Genomic DNA, 19,196 nt, shown 5'->3' with positions numbered 1-19,196 from the left:
ATCAGGCCAATAGCCCTTCCAGTCCAACACTCTGTGTCACACACTGGCCAAAAAAAATCCCAGGTACCATCAGGAGGTCCATCAGTGGGGCTAGAAGCTCTCCCACTGTTGCCCTCCAAACACCATCATAAGAACATAAGAGAAGCCATGTTGGATCAGGCCAATGGCCCATCCAGTCCAACACTCTGGGTCACATAAGAGAAGCCATGTTGGATCAGGCCAATAGCCCTTCCAGTCCAACACTCTGTGTCACACACTGGCCAAAAAAAACCCCAGGTACCATCAGGAGGTGCATCAGTGGGGCTAGAAGCTCTCCCACTGTTGCCCCCCAAACACCATCATAAGAGAAGCCATGTTGGATCCGGCCAGTGGCCCATCCAGTCCAACACTGTGTCACACAGTGGCCAATATATGTGCAATCATAGTATATTGCAATCATAGTATACTATGATTTGATGTAAGCCGCTCTGAGCCCGCCTTGGTGGAGAGGGCGGGGTATAAATTGAATTAAATATAAACATATGGCCCACTTGACTGGCCGAGAATCTCAGACCCAAATTCTGCATCACTGAAAAAAAAGAGAAGCTGTCCACCTGGCCGGAGAATCACCAATCAGGCAGTGTGTGGTCCTTCTCATCAGTAAGTTCGTTGGTCTGCTCTGCACGTAGTCCAGGGGAATGAGGGAAGAAAGAGCTGGTCAGTTGGACACTACTGGAGACAGGCTGGCCTCCTTCTGCTCAATTTGGAACTGAACTTGGTTGCTGGTGGGCGGGGTGTATAGTGAGAATTAAACTTGGAGCAAAATCGAATTATATTAAATATTTACTTTTCCTGTAAAATTGTATTTTTATTGTGCTGTTTTAACAGCATAAAATATATGCTAAGTTATAATTTACACCGAACAGTACTAATTGGCATATTTGTAGAATTTTAAAATCTAAAAGCCTTCATGTTCTCCAAACATCCCCAGGACCAGGGGAGAGCGGCCAGCCCTGCCCCCAACACTGCTTTAGCACGTTCCTTAATTTTTGCAGTCTGAAAGGCAGGGAAAGTAAAGTTTTAACTAGAAAATAAATATTGCCGTGAAGAAAAGAAAGTGTTTTTTTTTTTAACGAAAGCAGTTTCACGGTATGTAATGCTGCCCTCACATTTAGACAGCAGGATGAACTTTCCAGCATTGACAGCACTGAAGTCTTTAATTATTTGTTACCATCCAGTATATTATAGCACATTTATTGTTGCCAGAATTATCCATATTTAAATAGCAAATCTATCCTTGAAAGTATGTATATGCAGCATACATGGGAATTATTATTATTTATTATTTAAAATGTTTTTATGCCACCTTTCTTACCCAATCAGTGTCCACAAGGCAGAGGACATAAAAAACAAAAGATTTCAGCAAGTAAAATACAATTAAAAGTATAAAATAATGCAGATAAACAAATGGCATTAGAAGGAGGGCTACCAACCAACAGCAGACAAAACAAAATGTCTTCACCTGCTGCTGAAAGACACTGATGAATCTCCTGGAGAGGCAGTTTAGGCTGGTCAGGTCTTATTGTGCCCGGAGCAGGGGACATGATAGGCATTCTGGGAGTGGGCAGAGACACTGCACGACATCCCAGGCATGATGATGTCACCAAGAAGTGATATCATCATGCTGGGGACGCTCTGGTATTCAGGCAACATCTATGCTTTTTTTGGCCTCAAAACCATAGAGTTTGCCCAAATACCAGAGCATCCCTGTGTGATGTCCCCAGTGCAATGACATCACTTCCAGGTGATATCATTGGGTCAGGGACATATTGCCACAATGTCCCTGTTATGGGTGAGGCTTCCCCTGCTGGCCAGCTTTCCAGCATCGGACTGAAGCCCCCAAAACCAGAGGTGTCCCCGGCACTCCCAGGGCAATGGCAACTCTAAGGGAATTCCAAAGTTTTGGTGTCACTGCCAAGAAGACCCTCTCTTGGGTTGTCAGCTGTCTAGCCTCAGGTGGCGTGGGTCCTCTGAAGGTGGCTGGAGTGTAGCAGATGGGAGGAGGCAGTCTTTAAGATAAAACGCCATGTTCTTGTCAGAGGGTAGCATGTCGGTCTGCAATAGAATGTGTTTGATTCTGGTAGCACCTGAGGGGCTAATGAGATCTACAGGGTAAAAAGTTTGAGCACTATCTGATAAAGCAAGCTTTGACTCTCAAAAGCTTTTATGGTGAACATCTGGAGGGGCTACTGGACTTGAATCTAGCCTGTCAGCTTTAAGAATCTTCTGTAAATGGTAGTTTTAGATGCTTCTGACTTCCAAGCATGATAAACCTCCAGAGGGTTTGACTTCCATACTGAAGACCAGAGATCCGGGCTCTCACCGAGTTGTTATCTTTCCGCAGGGCCTGTAAAACGGAGCTATTCCGCCAGGCCTTTGGTTGAAGCAGTGGGCGTCCTACTCCACTGACTGGCCCTATGTGGTGATCCATCTCTGCTAAAACATAAATTTATTTTATTTACTATCTTTGGTTCACATAATATGTGCCCAACTGAGCCGCCATTTATAATTTATTACGATCTGTCAAATTGCGATGTCCACATTACTCTGGTTTTTACTGTTGTTTTTATACTGTTTTTAGAATGTTGTGATCCTCCCTGGGCCCATCCTTGGGAAAGGGCAGAGTATAAATTGCCTAAAATAAATAAATAAAAGATCGAGTCTCGGAAAAGTTCCTCAGGCGGGCCTCCACTGCCAAATTGCCACCAATGAAATTGTTAAAATTCAACGCAATTTATAAAAAATAATAAAAATTCAATGCAATTAATAAAAGATTTTTAGTCTTTGTAGGTTTGAATTACCTGAGATATAGTTATAAGCAGGAATGCTATTATTTAGCAGCAATGCTGTTCTAGCTGGCTTGGAGTCAGTGGGTGTGGCCTAATATGCAAATGAGTCCCTGTTGGGCTTTTTCTACAAAAAACCCTTTGTGGAACAATGGTGGCATGGGGGGGGGGGGGGGGCTAAGATGTAAATGAGTTTCTGCTGGGCTTTTCCTACCAAAAAAAGCCCTGCTTATAAGTACATCCCGGAACAGGCAGAGTGAATTGGTACGTTTGCTGTCCATGGATTCTCAGTTACATTCTGTTGTTTTTCTCCGCTATAGGTGAGCGTCCCTTTCACTGTAACCAATGTGGAGCTTCCTTCACACAAAAAGGCAACCTGCTGAGGCACATCAAATTACACTCTGGGGAGAAACCATTTAAATGTCCCTTCTGTAGCTATGCTTGCCGGAGAAGGGACGCCCTCACAGGACACCTCAGGACGCACTCTGGTGAGTCTTCATTGCCTCCTCGGTTCCTCTCACTTCTAAATTAAACCGTGACATGTAGTGGCAGTGGAAGGCTATTTTATTACATTGTCAGAAGTGAAATTTAGGAAAGTGAGTAGCTTCCCCCCCCCCCCCCCCCCACTGCCAGTTTGGTGTAGAGAGCCAGTTTGGTGTAGTGGTGAAGTGCATGGAATCTTATCTGGGAGAACCAGGTTTGATTCCCCACTCCTCCACTTGCAGCTGCTGGGATGGCCTTGGGTCAGCCAGAGCTCTCTTATCTGGGAGAACCGGGTTTGATTCCCCACTCCTCCACTTGCAGCTGCTGGAATGGCCTTGGGTCAGTCAGAGCTCTCTTATCTGGGAGAACCGGGTTTGATTCCCCACTCCTCCACTTGCAGCTGCTGGAATGACTTTGGGTCAGTCAGAGCTCTCTTATCTGGGAGAACCGGGTTTGATTCCCTACTCCTCCACTTGCAGCTGCTGGAATGGCCTTGGGTCAGCCATAGCTCTCTTATCTGGGAGAACCAGGTTTGATTCCCCACTCCTCCACTTGCAGCTGCTGGAATGGCCTTGGGTCAGCCAGAGCTCTCTTATCTGGGAGAACCGGGTTTGATTCCCCACTCCTCCACTTGCAGCTGCTGGAATGGCCTTGGGTCAGCCATAGCTCTCTTATCTGGGAGAACCAGGTTTGATTCCCCACTCCTCCACTTGCACCTGCTAGAATGGCCTTGCGTCAGCCAGAGCTCTCTTATCTGGGAGAACCAGGTTTGATTCCTCACTCCTCCACTTGCACTTGCTAGAATGGCCTTGGGTCAGCCATAGCTCTCTTATCTGGGAGAACCAGGTTTGGTTCCCCACTCCTCCACTTGCAGCTGCTGGAATGGCCTTGGGTCAGCCAGAGCTCTCTTATCTGGGAGAGCCGGGTTGGATTCCCCACTCCTCCACATACACCTGCTGGAATGGCCTTGGGTCAGCCAGAGCTCTCTTATCTGGGAGAACCGGGTTTGATTCCCCACTCCTCCACTTGCACCTGCTGGAATGGCCTTGGGTCAGCCAGAGCTCTCACAGGAAGTTGTTCTTGAAAGGGCAGCTGCTGTGAGAGCCCTCTCAGCCCCACCCACCTCTGTTGTCGGGGGAGAAGATATAGGAGATTGTAAACCGCTCTGAGTCTTTGATTCAGAGAGAAGGGCAGGGTATAAATCTGCAGTCTTTTTCTTCACTGCTGGGTGCTTTTTCTGAAGCTTGCTTAAACTTTGTGGCTCTGCAAAGTTCACAATATCCCGTGGACAAATCTATCAGTGTTACTGAAATTTGCATTGCTTCCAGTGAACCTGGCATCAGTTGATCACGAAATTTTCATTATTTTCTGTCTCCATCAGCAAGTATCCTTATGACACAGGCATTCTTACAGTGCTTTCATGCTCTACTGTCTCTGATAATCTCTGTCATTTTGTGAACCCTGCAAAACCCAAGTTGCATTTTGAAGAAATGGGCATGCATAGGAATTAGTCAGCCGACCAGTATAAAAGCTGTGCTTCTGATTCGTGGCGGACTCGCTGTTTGTGATGCGAGTTCAAAAATCCAAGAGGAAATGCCGTCATCTGGGCAAGGGTCAAACCTGCTGATCCTGTTAAAAAGTCACATCTTGTGTAAAAGCTCCAATCTTAAACAAAAGCATTTGGAATGAATGGACACAACTCAATGACATTTTTGCCACTGCTTTTCCATACAAATGGCTGGAAGATCACTTTTTGATGCATGTCTGTTTAAATCTTAATAATGTCCAAGTGACCCGTGTTCGTATCTTGTTTCCGTGTACAGTTTCATCCCGGTTAGTTTTCTGTCCCAGTTTAGACTCAGATAATTGTACAAAATGAATATACATGGATTTTGAACTTCATAGGTGATATATGATATTTCCTGGGAGTTTTTACAGTGTATTTTTCACGTTGTTCCTCGTTTTTCTGTTCCTTTAATCATTTCCACAATACTGTTTTTTCTTGTCTTTTTTAACACACTAAATACTTAATAGAATAATCATTACTTTAAACCAAGAGTTGACCTATATGGATCTCACTCCCAAGCCAATTGGTAGCTGGACATCTTTAAAGTGTTTCCAAGCCATAATTTTGCATGTTTCACCTGGTAGACATTGCCCATGCGTTTCTCCATTCTTTTAAACATAAAGTCCCCTTTGTTAGGGTTGTTGCCTATGCGCAAGAAAAGAAGAAGAAAAATACGCAATTTATGCATTTTTTTAGCTTCTCATCTCAAGCATTCCATGATCTTTTTGACTTGTGGCAATTAAGAGATCTATTCCTGAGAACATGACTTCTAGGCTTCAGTCCTATGAACACTTTTCTCAGAGTAAGTGATACTGAATACTTCTGAATAGAGCTGCTGCAGATTACTCTTTTAGTATCTGTTTATAGTAGAGTTCTGATTCCATTCAAGGAGATAACACCTCTGCACCCTTAAAGTGATGTAAAAAGGTAAAGGCAGTCCCCTATGCAAGCACCAGTTGTTTCCGACTCTGGGGTGATGTCGCATCACGACGTTTTCATGGCAGACTTTTTTACAGGTTGGTTTGCCATTGCCTCCCCCAGTCATCTACACTTTCCCCCCCAGCAAGCTGGGGACTCATTTTACTGCCCTTGGAATGGAAGGCTGAGTTAAACTGGACCTGGCTACCTGAACCAGCTTCCACTGGGATCAAACTCAGGTCGTGAGCAGAGGGCTCCAACTGTAGTACTGCAGCTTTACCACTCTGTGCCATGGGGCTTAAAGTGATGTAGTGCCCCACAATGTCCTGGCATGCTGAGTTGCTCTCTCCCAGAGGAAGCTTGCTGGGTGACCCTGGGCCAGTCACATATTCTCCTCCTCACCTAACTCACAAGAGGAGAGGAGACTGATGTAAGCTGCTTTAGATCCCCATTAGGTAGAGATGTAGGGTATAAATGAAGTAAATAAATAAATTTTACAGGAAATGTTGGTTATAATCCGTGATCTGTGGTAGCAGAATTTTTATAAAGGATGAAAGTATAGAGTGTAAAGAGGAAAAAGTCTTTTTTGTGGGGTAGGGATTCTGAGAATACGTGTTAATATACTTTTGTGTTCTGCTGTTTCTGTTCAGGTTCATTTACACATCAAACATATGGTGTTCAGATTAAAAACCACTGAAAATTTCATTTGAAGTTATCTTGGTTCATTGTCCGTTCATCAACTGGTGTCTGTTGGATGTCCATTTGGACACACAAGAGCTATGTGAAAAATGCCCCAGGGGATATGTCTACAAAATTCTTTGGTTCCTTCAGCCCATTTGGCTTTAAGTTAATAACCTCAAAATAGTGAAAGGAAGACAACTGACAAACGTTTTGTGAAGGCTGGTTTCGATCCATTCTGTGAATGGGACATTACTGATCTGCTGGTTATTGGCCAACGGAAACTCTCTTGTGATTATTGTGGGAACTTGTCTAGACACACCAAAATCCTTAAAGAATCTAGAATTGTCTGGGTTTTCATTACATTAGAAGAAGTAGAAAGATTTTTTTAAAGTTGCCTCAGTAACAGTGCAATTCTAGACAGCATTGTACTGTTCTGATTCCATTCAGGTTGATGAACTTAGAAGAGTATAACTCTATTTAGGATTGCACTCTGTTTAAACTTAGAAGCCAGTCCATGGCCGTTAAACCCCAAAGATCTGTTTCCTACTGATAAGACAGTAATTTGAAGGGCTCCTACAAAGAGTAGTTTGGGCTGTTTGCTTTGGTCTTACAAGCTCATTCCCTCATTAACAACGTTAAGCAGCAGCTTCAAGATAAGAAATTGTATTTACATTGTAGAAAAAGAAAATGGTATTGGGCCATATAGGAAGTGCATAAGAACATAAGAGAAGCCATGTTGGATCAGGCCAATGGCCAATCCAGTCCAACACTCTGTGTCACACAGTGGCCAAAAAGTAATAAATCTAAGCAACAGCCTATTCAGGAGTAGGTACTCCTCTCTTCTAGTACACAGGGGATAACATCCTCTTAACATAAGGTTGTCAATCCCCAGAGAAGTGACAGTGCCATTTTGAGTAACTAACCAGTAACACGATGTTTGTAGTTTATAGAGCACTGGTTCCAGGTTTAATTCTTTTCAGCCTGCGGCTTCTTAGCCGCTAAAAAGAGAACTGTTGCCTTGTGAAATTGACAAGCGTAATGAGTTGAGCTGTGGTTCCAGAAAAATTAGTTTGTTTTGTCAGACTAAGAATCACCATAGAAACACGTCTATCTTTACTGGAAGCATATCATTGCATTTTCTGGAAAAGAAACTCTGGCACCTTCATAATTAACTGTGTGCAAATCACCATTCTTGTGTCAGTGGACCTTGTATTGCACTTACTGTGCCTTATTACATGTTCATATGACTTTTTGTACCCTTATATAGCTATTTCATGTATGTTCATAAAGAAGTATTTGTAAATGGTTCAACTTTATGATAGGAGAGTAATAATTATGATATAAAATTATGTAATACTCTTGAGTATCAGTAATTAGTTATACAACTTTAACGCTACAAACATGGTTTTCCCGTAGTCCAACCTCCAGGTGATAGCTGGAGTTCTCCTACTATTATAACTGTTCTCCCTGTGACTGAGATCTAGAACCAATGAACCAACTAGAACCAATAAACCAAGAACTAGAGAAGGCGGACTTTGGAAGGCGGACTCTGTGACATTATACCCAATTGAAGTCCCTCCCTTTCCCAAGCTCCACCCTCCTCAGACTCCCGCCCCCCAAATCTCCAGATATTTCCCAACCTGGAGTTGGCAGCCCTGTCATAACAGCACGCTGAACATGTTGGTCTCTCCTGATGTTCAGTTTTGATATTTCAACCCAGATTAGAAGGAGAAAAAATACATATACTTCTGCTTTTGTTGGAACAGCAGATATTCCCTTGGTACAGTTTTAGTGCTTAATTTCTCATCTAATGTTTTGGGAAGGTGTTAGAATGTATTCTGCTTTATCTCATTATAAGAAACTCTAGATCAGTGGTGCTTGCTCCATGGGTCACGAAGAGCCGCATTTGATACTGCTGTCAAGCAGAAGAGCTGCATGAATATTGTATTCCCTGTGCTCCACCCCACCAAACACACACATCCCATAATACAACTATTAATATTAAATATATAGCTATAACCTCTTAAAAAGCTATATTATTTCTACGTCTGGATGGATGATTGTCCCCTCTGTTGACCCTTAGCTAGCCCTGCAGTGGGGTAGGTTCTTCCCTCTCTGTCTTTTCAGGAGGAGGAAACTTCTTCCTTCCTACTAAAACATTTTTAGTTTTAGTTTACTCAAATGTAATAAGGATAATTTGATTTATATATCACACTATCCCAGCTTACACCATGTTCTGGATGATGTACAAGAGAATAATGCCATAAAAACAATGCACAAGTTAAAAGTTATTGGATTGGACAATGAATTAAAAGCCAGAAATAAAAGAATTTTAGGAAATTCCAGGTGGCGTCCTATAAGTTTTCTGTTCCCATCCTGGACTACCAGGGCGTCTTCAGGGTAGAGGGAGAAAACTCTGGCTTTGGACTCTGGCTCTTTTCTACTGCCACAGACAGACAAACACAACTACCCATCTTGACAAAACAGCAGGGGAGAGGGTTAAAGAAGGTCTAAAACTCACAGTCCAGTAAACAGCCCAGTACAATATTTAAACTGGACATTCGTCTCCCCAGTCTTAAATCCTTACTTTGATAAATTCCCACTGATGACAGTGGACAGTAATTCTTGCTAGTGAGGTTGGAGCTGGACTGGTGATGCTGATGGGGCTGATTTCACGCCTTGTCAACTGGCTTCAGTCCTGCCACAGGCCTTAAGAATTCTTCTTCTCCATCCCAGAGAGAGTCTTTGATCAGTTATCTCTAAAAACAGCCTAACTGACAACATGCCATTCCTGCCCTATGCATGCAGCAGAAGAAGGTGGCCTTGGTGTGGGTAAGTGGTAAGGCAGGTGGAATAACCTGTACAACTTCAGACTACAGGTGATTGGGTTTTTCAGACTTCCCTCCCATGAACAGGGCTCTGTATAAGAACATCAGAGGAGCCCTGCTTGATCAGACCAATAGTCCATTTAGTCCAGCATCCCATCTCACACAATGGCCAACCAGTTCCTCTGGAGGCCCAACAACAGGGCAGAGAGGTTGAGGCCTTCCCCTGAGAAGAACCCCTGCTGGATCAGACCAATGGTCCATGAATGTCATCCTGTCTCACATAGTGGCCAACCAGTTGCTCTAAAGGGCCAACCATAGGGCATAGACACTGAGACCTTTGTAAGAATATCAAAAGAGCCCATCTCCCACAGTGGCCAACCAGTTCCTCTAGGGATTCAACAAGAGCGCAGAGAGGCCAAGGCCGCCCCCTCATGTTGCCTCCTGGCTCTGGGATTCAGAGTCTTAATGCCTCTGAATGTGGAAATTCCCCTCAGTCACATTCTGAAGATGGAAAAAAGAGATAATGATGCAAGGCATGTGAAAGGTTACTCTAGAACCTTTCTTCTCTGAAACTCTAATATTTTTATTTTCAGATTTTTTCAACAAAAAAGTATTAATAAGTGACCTCCACTCACTGGGCTGGTACAGACTCTATGACAAGGCATGTGTAGACCTGGCCTCCTCCTACGGGGATCTCTGGTGAGGCCAGATGGCTGTCTCTAAAACGGGGATGGCCAACAAGTCATAAACCTATCATAAATCTTGACTAACGCTTGACAATTGGCTACATCAGGGGTGCAAAGGAGTTCCTGCTACAAAAAAGCCTTGCCTACTACAAATCCTGGTGTTATAACAGTTTTCATTGCTATTTTGCCATGGGGTGGTTGTGCAGGAACATCACTGTAGTGGTAAAGCTGCGAGAACTCTGGCTTGTTAACAGTTTGTACCTGTTATCAGGAATCAAGCTTTGGCATCATTCTAACTACAGTGAGGGTGACCATATAAGAACATAAGAGAAGCCATGTTGGATCAGGCCAATGGCCCATCCAGTCCAACACTCTGTGTCACATAAGAACATAAGAGAAGCCATGTTGGATCAGGCCAATGGCCCATCCAGTCCAACACTCTGTGTCACATAAGAACATAAGAGAAGCCATGTTGGATCAGGCCAGTGACCCATCCAGTCCAACATTCTGTGTCACATAAGAACATAAGAGAAGTCATGTTGGATCAGGCCAGTGGCCCATCCAGTCCAACATTCTATGTCACACAGTGGCCAAAAAACAAAGAGGTGCCATCAGGAGGTTCATCAATGGGGCCAGGACGCTAGAAGACCTCCCACTGTCCCCCCACCAAGCACCAAGAATCCAGAGAATCACTGCCCCAGACAGAGTTCCATCAATATGCTGTGGCTAATAGTCACTGATGGACCTCTGCTCCGTATGTTTATACAATCCCCTCTTGAATCTGTCCATGCTGGTAGCCAGCATCACCTCCTGTGCCACCCTTTGTGTGAAGGACTTCATTTTATCCATTCCAACCCAACTGCTCAGCAATTTCATTGAATGTCCATGAGTTCTCATATTATGAGAAAGGGAGAGAAGCGCTTCTTTCTCTACCTCCTCTATCCCATGCATAAGCTTGTAAACCTCTTTCATTTCACCCCGCAGTCGACATTTCTCCAGGCTAAAGAGCCCCAAGCATTTCAACCTTTCTTGTGAAGGGCGGGGTGCCTGTATTTATTTACAAGATGCCCCCCCTCCAAGAGTAGCTTACATTGTTTTCCTCACCTCCATTTTATCCTCATAACAACCCTGAGAAGTAGGTTATGCTGAGAGTGTGTGACCGGCCCTAGGTCATCTGACCAGCTTCCCTGTCAGAGTGGGGATTTGAACCTGGAGTCTCCCTGAGCCCAGTCCAGCCACTACCCCACAGAACTGTGATAGGCTTGAGGGAGCTTCTTCTAGGATAGAGGAGCCCTCTTTCCTGGCTTAGGAGGAACTGCAGGCACTCTGAGGCTAATTTATGGCAAACAAGCTACCTCACAGCATAACAACACAGTAAGGAAACATTCACAGATCAGCTGGTCTGTGTAGGGTTTCCTGCTCCAAGTTGGGGAATTCGTAGAGATTGGGGGCGGGAGCAGAGCCCGAGGAGGGTGCAGGTTGAGGAAAGAATGGAGCTCAGCAGGTTCTAGTGCCACAGGATCCAACCGTAGGGCCTGTAAAACGGAGCTATTCTGCCAGGCTTTTGTCTGAGGCAAGTGGGCGTCCTCATTTCATTGGTTATGCCATTTTAACAGACCTCCCCTGTGCTGACCAACCATCTGGACTGTTAGGCATCGGGTCAACATCTAGGACATCTATGACATATTTGCCTTAACGTATAAAACGTGTTACACCATCCACACTCCTTTATCTTGTTTGCTTGTCCTGATTGTTTTATCGTTTTAGTGTTCAGATTTTTAACTGCTTTATCATGCTTACAATCCGCCCTGAGCCCATTACAGGAAAGGGCGGACTATAAATGCACTAAATAAAAATAAATACATAAACCTCCAAAAGCAGGGAAACTGATCGGAGTCATCTGGAAATCAGTTGTGAATTCCAAGGGATCTCCAGGCCTCACCTGGATGATGGCAACACCAGGTGTATGTATATGTCAAAAACAGAGGCTTTATCAGCATGTTGCGGGGGGCGAATGATGAATTCTGGTTAGCTTAGAGGAAGTGTAGGGGGGAAATATGATTACAGATAACACTTTCAGGAGTCCCCTTAACCTTATAGCGGAGGGATGAAAAAACTGACAAGGTACCTGTGAAATCTCCCCCCCCCCCATTTGATTCATAGTCGTAGAGAAACCTTTTCATGCACACTTGTTCTCACGTCGTTCTTCCCAGTGGTGAGAAATTCTGGGTTTGTAAAGAGAGGGTGACAGCGACTTCCCCCCTCATGGTGATGCTGGGTTTATCTGCCAGTGCACCAGCAGAGCCCCACGAAGGAAGCAGACAGCACAGCTGCTAAACTTGCATCAGGTTTCTGTAGGCAGCAGTTCTCTCAGCCCGAACGTTGCGCGTCTTCCACTCCCTCCAAGAACATGGGTTACACCCATCATACTGTATCAGAATTTCAGAGGTGCCCATGGCTCAGAAAGGCTGCGGACTCCTGTTGTTGCATTTAGTGTGTTCCATTTACTTAACAGACCTTCCCCCCCACAAAAAAAATCTCAAAATATATGTGCTTTGTATGGGGAAATATGGTAGTATCTAGAAAGAAACAACTCCTTCTAAAAGTGTTAAGAAGCCCGTCTACTTCTATAGGGATTTCAGAATCTAATTTGTCTGGGTTGGTCAGTGTGGTGTAGTGGTTACGTGTGCGGACTCTTATCAGGTTTGATTCCCCACTCTCCACTTGCACCTGCTGGAATGGCCTTGGGTCAGCCATAGGTTTCACAGGAGTTGTCCTTGAAAGGGCAGCTGCTGTAAAAGCTCTCTCAGTCCCACCTACCTGATACGATGTCTGTTGGGGGGACGGGGGGGAGAAGGTGGAGGAGATTGTGACTGCTCTGAGATTCAGAGTATAGGGCAGGATATAAATCCAATATCATCATCTTCTCTCTTGTGAAGTTATCTGGCAGCTGTCCCCAGGAACCAAGACTGATGGTAAATGTCCATATTGCTCTGTAAAAGCTTTTGTACACTTCCCTAAGCTATTACCTTTTTGAACACAGGTATCGTTTTTATGTGAGTGCTGATTACATAACCATTGTTCAGTGCTTCATGCTTTCTTTGATAGAACTGAAATCGCCAGTGCCACTTTTAAACAAATGGCATCAAATCGTTCTGGGAGAGCTGGACCTTGCGGAGTTAAATAACAGTCCCTGTTTGGTCTGCTTGAAAATCTCTCGTTTGCCTGCTTGCCCATCTCTTACTGAGTTCAGTTGTGTGGAGAAAAGCAACATTTCTGAAGCATGCCCAAGAACACAACAGGGATGGAACGTTTGAGTGAGTTATTGAAGCAGAAGAAAACAGATTTTTCAGTGCATCACAGGACAGATCTGTGAAACACCCTTCCTCTCGATATAGCAGTGAGTCTAGCAGCAAGCAGGGGAAAACACAGGCTAACAATCTTGCTAGACAAATACTAGAACACAGCCCCCCTCTCTAACTGAGTGCATTGCTCTCCCCCTTTTTTCAGAGCTGACCAAACCAGCTGCATTCCCTTTCTCCTACTTCCTCCTCTTCCCTTCTTCCTCCCAGGGAGCTGAGCATGTCGTTTAGCTTCTTTGGCACTCAGGAGCAAGTGTGTCGCCAGGCCCCACACCAGGCTCTGTGACTCACTCCTATTACCTGCCATTTCTCCCTTCTTTCTAATCTCCACCCTCGGCCTTTTTTATTTTTTCCAATTGATCCGTGCAGGTGAGTCAGGAAAACTTGTTTGTCCAGAAACCTGTTCCTTCTTGCCAAACTTTGCTCCTGGTTCTTGTAGATACGAGGAGCAGATTAGCAAAGTAAGATGTCACGGAGAGCTTGTGGGCTTACACACCACACACCGCAAAGTTATGCATTCCATTTCATACACATCGAAGAGATTCTGTGCTCTTTGCTGTTTCGTTCTCTGGTGTTCTCTTTTCCTTTCCTCTGCAGGGGGAGGGGTGGGAATGAGAGAGAGAATCTCCAAAGCAAAATTAAAGCCCCCTGTTAGATACAGAGAAGTTGTTGAGCATGATGCTGCAGTCCTCTGCACACTGACTTGGGAGTCGGCCTCAGCGAGCCTAAACATTTGAGACAACATGTTTAGAATGGGGCTGAAAATCTGGAAAGGAACAAAAAGAATCAATTGAGATCTCTTAGAAAAAATGTTATAATTCTGATCTGGAGTGTGGAGGCATACCATTTTGAAGAAGAGATCTCTGTTAGTTTTGATGTACAAGACAAAAGAGTCCCTCAGATCCAGTTAAGAGACTCAACAGCCAGTGCATTAAGTAATAAGATCCGCAGTTCCTTTATTTAGTTTCATATCGATATGGAAGGAAAAACAATCCACAGTTTTTGCTTAAAGCCATCTTTTTAAAACCACAATATTTATACATTTCTGATAACAAAGGCCAGCCTGTTTGTAAGCCCCAGAATCCTTACCTGTGGCTCTTCATTATTTCTTATTGGCTCAATGAACCCCATATCTCTATTTTGGGAATGAAAGATCAGCCAGGATGAAGTAATTCCCTTTAGGGTCTTTTGATCTGTACCCCCAATTCCTGCCTGTCTGGCATCTGGACCAGGAACTCTGTGGTTAGAGAGTTCTTTGGCCCAATTCCAGAAAATGTGTAAAAAACAAAACCTCTACCTTTGTAGGGGCATTATGACCTTCCAGGCCGGGGGGGTCCAGGTCAGAGATAGGGAGAGTGTTTTCCTTTTCAAAGGATGCTTACAGAACATAATGACCTTCATACACTATGTGGCTTCAGCTAGAGGAAAAGGGCTTTGTAATGTGTAATGTCCTTAGTAGAGAAATTATTATTTTTTTCTTTGTTCTCAAGGGCTTAGTGCTAAGATCACAGAGGCCTGTAGCCCTTAGAAAAATGCTATTTCATATATATGAAGGCAGGTTCTAGAGTTAGTGCAATATGTTCTATGATTAGAATTAGTGCAAATGTGCGTATCACTCTGCATGTTCTGGTGCAAATCTGAATCTACATTTACAGTTTCATGGCTAATAGTGACACAAAGCATGCCAATGCTGGGAGCAAATGAATTTTAAAGTATACAATGCATTTCAGAGGGCAGAACAGCTAGGTTTGAGTTTATTAGCACCTTGAGAGTCAAAGCTTATTTGCTGAACAGAACTTTGACTCTCAGGTGCTCATATTCCTAAATCGTGGTGGTCTCTTTCGTGCCAAGGGACTTGAATCTAGCTGTTCTTAGTGTAAACACAGGTTTTCATAGTGCAGTTTACAGCATGAAATAAGTCCAACTGAATTCAGTGGGACATGCTTCCAAGTAACCAGGTATAAGTTTGTAAACCTAATCCATTTTGGTGGAGTCTTTTGGGTCCAAGAATAATGAAGGATCTTTCACAGCCTGAACATCTCTGTTCATTATAGAATTACATACTCAGAACTTAAGTGTAGTATTGTAATCTCTTTGAGAGCTTCCATTCTGTTCTTACAATTTTCACGAAGGTTATGGTCCATGGAAAAGCCAAACCATACTTACATAACATGCACCTGACACATAAATGCTTGCTAGCCTAAAATCTTTAGGTTTATCCTGTTCTGTCCTGTTGACAGATTGCTCTGTTGTGCTGTTTGCAAGACACCTAGCTAGAATCATAGAACTTTTTCATTGTTCTTTTCTTACACTAAATTCCACTTTGGGTTTAAAAAGAATATACGTATATGCTAAAATTCATATCACATCTCACTTTAATTGCAAGAATTCAGATCATGCTGAGTTTCAGTGAGCTTACCTAACCCTAAACTGAAGAAGATGATATTGAATTTATATCCTACCCTTCACTCTGAATCTCAGAGTGGCTCACAATCTCCTTTACCTCCCTCTCCCAACAGACACCCTGTGAGGTGGGTGGGGCTGAGAGGGCTTGCATGGGAGCTTCCCTTTCAAGGACAACCTCTGCCAGAGCTATAGCTATTCCAGCAGCTGCAAGTGGGGAGTGGGGAATCTGAGTGAGTTCTCTGTACACTTAACCACCACACCAAACTGGCTCTCCAGTTCTCTGATTCCATAAGGTTAGAAGTATATGCAGCAGAATGAATTTCATATTTGTCTTAGCTTGTGATCCTGGAGGCTATACCACGTTTGCACAGCATTTTTGCGAAGTGTTCATCTATAATACTGAACTTGCCCAATGAAACAGGAACACATGACGGAGTTCACTGTCACAGTACATGAGGATAGCCAGTAACTTTTAGAAAGGAGGTTTGTGGAGCATCTCTTGATAGCCATTGGCCGTGATAGCTGAATGGAACTTCCAAGTTCAGAGGCAGAGTACCACTGAATCCAAGTTTTCAGGAACAACCACAGAGGAGAGTTGTCACTTGTGTGCCCTGCTTACTGGGAATATTTCCTGCTGCTGGGCACAGGAGAGGGGCTGAGATAGACCCTTGTTTTGGTGTAATAGGGTGGTTCTTTTGTTGTTTCATTAAGAACAGAGCAGCCTCCTCAGAAGAACATTGTAGCCTCCTCCTCTGATTTCATTTTGTGTAACCATGCCAGCTGGTGGCCTTTGACTTTCCAGGAACTTTGCTGAGCCTATCGAAAGCTGCTGATACACCCTGGGATCCACTTAGCTCGGCATGAATGATTGCAGTTCTCCAGAGTCTTGGCTACCTCCAGAGATCCCTTAAATGGGGAGACAAGAAGCCGAACCTGGAACCTTCTGCTCACTGACCACTGAGTCACAGTCAGGGCTGCCTAGAGCTGCCACAGCCCCCCAGATGAAGACCCCCTCCTCCACCGCTCCCCAGACCCAACTCAAGCATCACACAAAAACAAATTGCATGACCTGTCTAGATCCTCAGGGACCAGTATTGCCTGAATATCTTCCTCCTCCAGTTTGGTGTAGTGGTTAAGTGTGCAGACTCTTATCTGGGAGAGCTGGGTTTGATTCCCCACTCCTCCACTTGCAGCTGCTGCAATAGCCTTGCATCAGCTATAGCTCTGGCAGAGGTTGTCCTTGAAAGCGCAGCTTCTGTAAGAGCTCTCTCAGCCCCACCCACCTCACAGGGTGTCTTTTGGGGGGGAGGTAAAGGAGATTGTAAGCCGCTCTGAGCCTCTGATTCAGAGAGACGGGCAGGGTATAAATCTGCAGTCTTCTTCTTCCTCCTCCTCTGCCTCAATGCCCCTGACATCCTTTCCCTTGGATTCCTTTGGCTGTGGTATCTTCCACGCTGAACACTTTCTCAGTGCTTCTGAAGAGAACAAAGGAGGCCCTTTATACTCTCAAGGAAAGTGCAGGTTCCAGCAAACATCTTGGCAGTGTGCCTCAGATAAACGAAGATTTATATTCAAATTAATTGTGGCCCTCAAGCTCTTGGCAAATCGCCTGTATATTCCTTGATGTTAAAAAAAACACCTTATACCGATGAAATTAGATGATGTAATCCCAAGCACCTCCATATGCTGTAGGCAGGACAGTAAGATTATGGCTGTGGGGGTTATTGAGAGGAAGTGCCGGAACCAAGTTTGAGGCCCAGAGTTGCATAAAGCTCCTGGACCCTCCTGACTGCTGGTTCTGTGTGGCTTACTCAGTGGAAAAGCCAGTAGGCATGATAAGAACATAAAAATAGCCCTGCTGGATCAGACTAGTGCACGGGTGGCCAATGGTAGCTCTCTAGATGTTTTTTGCCTACAACTCCCATCATGGCCAATGGCTGGGGCTGATGGGAGTTGTAGACAAAAACATCTGGAGAGCTACCGTTGGCCACCCCTGGACTAGTGGTTCATGAAGTCCAGCAGCCTGGCTCACACAGTGGCCAACCAGTTCCTCTGGAGGGCCAACAACAGGGCACAAAGGCTGAGGCCTTCCCCTGAGAAGAACTTCAGGAGAGCCCTGCTGGATCAGACCACTGAGGGTCCATCTAGTCCAGCATCCTTTCTCACACAGTGGCCAACCAGTTCCTCTGGAGGGCCAACAACAGAGCATAGAGGCTGAGGCCTTCCCCTGAGAAGAACATCAGAAGAGTCCAGCTGGGTCAGACCAGTGAGGGGCCATTTAATCCAACCTCCTGTTTCACATAGCAGCTGACCTTCCTCTGGATGGCTAACAACATGGCTAAGATCATCAGAAGAGCCCTGTTGGATCAGACAGTCCATCTAGTCAAGCATCCTGACTCACGCAGTGGCCTTGCAGTTCCTCTGGAGGGCCAACAAAAAAAAAATCAGAAGAGCCCTTCTGGATCAGACCGGTGAGGGCCCATGTAGTCCAGCATCCTGCTTCTCACACAGTGACCAACCAGTTCCACTGGAGGACCAACAACAGGACAGAGAGGCCGAGGCCTTCCCCAGAGAAGAACATCAGAAGAGCCCTGCTGGGTCAGACCAGTGAGAGGCCATCTAGTCCAGTATTGTGTCTCACACAGTGGCCAACCAGTTCCTCTGGAGGGCCAATAACATGGCATAGAAGTTGAGACATTCCCCTAAGAAGAACATTAGAAGAGCTCTACTGGATCAGACCAGTGATGGTCCATCTAGTACAGCATCATAGCTCACACAGTGGCTGACAAGTTCCTCCGGAGGGCCAACAACAGGGCACAGAGGCCGAGGCCTTCTCCTGATAAGAACATAAGAAGAGCTCTGCTGGATCAGACAGTCCATCTAGTCCAGCCTCCTGTCTCACACAGTGGCCAGCCAGTTCCTCTGGAGAGCCAACAACAGGGCAGAGAGGCTGTGGCCTTCCCCTGAGAAGAGCATGAGAACCACCCTGCTGGACCAGACCAGGGAGGGTCCATCTAGTCTCCTGTCTCACGCGGTGGCCAACCAGTTCCTCTGAAGGACCAACAGCAGGGCAGAGAGGCTGAGGCCTTCCCCTGAGAAGAACATCAGAAGAGCCCTGCTGGGTCAGACCAGGGAGGGTCCATCTAGGCCAGCATCCTGCCTCACAACAGGGCAGAGAGGCCAAAGCCTTCCCCTGATGTTGCCTCCTGACTCTGAGATTCAGAGGGTTAGTGCCTCTGGTTGTGGAGGTTCCCCTTAGTCACCAGGGCTAGTATGCAGTGATAGACATATCCTCCATGAATCCATCTAATCCCCTTTGAAAGCTCTTTACTTCTGTGGCCATCACAACATCCTCTGGCTGTAAATTCCCCATTTTAATCACCCTCTGTGTAAAGTAGTATTTCCTTTTGTTCCTACTGAAGGAAGGCAGCTGGAGGGAG

General features: G+C 45.0%; 1 protein-coding gene across 3 annotated transcripts in view; it reads left to right on the top strand.

The window, feature by feature from the left end:
- Positions 1 to 19,196, top strand: part of IKZF2 (IKAROS family zinc finger 2) — a 138,396-nt gene that overhangs the window by 93,794 nt on the left and 25,406 nt on the right. For all 3 annotated transcript variants that reach the window (XM_060256878.1, XM_060256879.1, XM_060256877.1), the window contains exon 4: positions 3,146 to 3,313. In XM_060256878.1, coding sequence (XP_060112861.1) covers positions 3,146 to 3,313 — 168 coding nt within the window. The remainder of the gene's footprint in view (positions 1 to 3,145; positions 3,314 to 19,196) is intronic.

This window comes from Heteronotia binoei, chromosome 16, assembly GCF_032191835.1.
Source record: "Heteronotia binoei isolate CCM8104 ecotype False Entrance Well chromosome 16, APGP_CSIRO_Hbin_v1, whole genome shotgun sequence".
Taxonomy (NCBI): Eukaryota; Metazoa; Chordata; class Lepidosauria; order Squamata; family Gekkonidae; genus Heteronotia; species Heteronotia binoei.
Note: the sequence above shows the minus strand (reverse complement) of the source record. Positions and strands in the feature narration are given on the sequence as shown.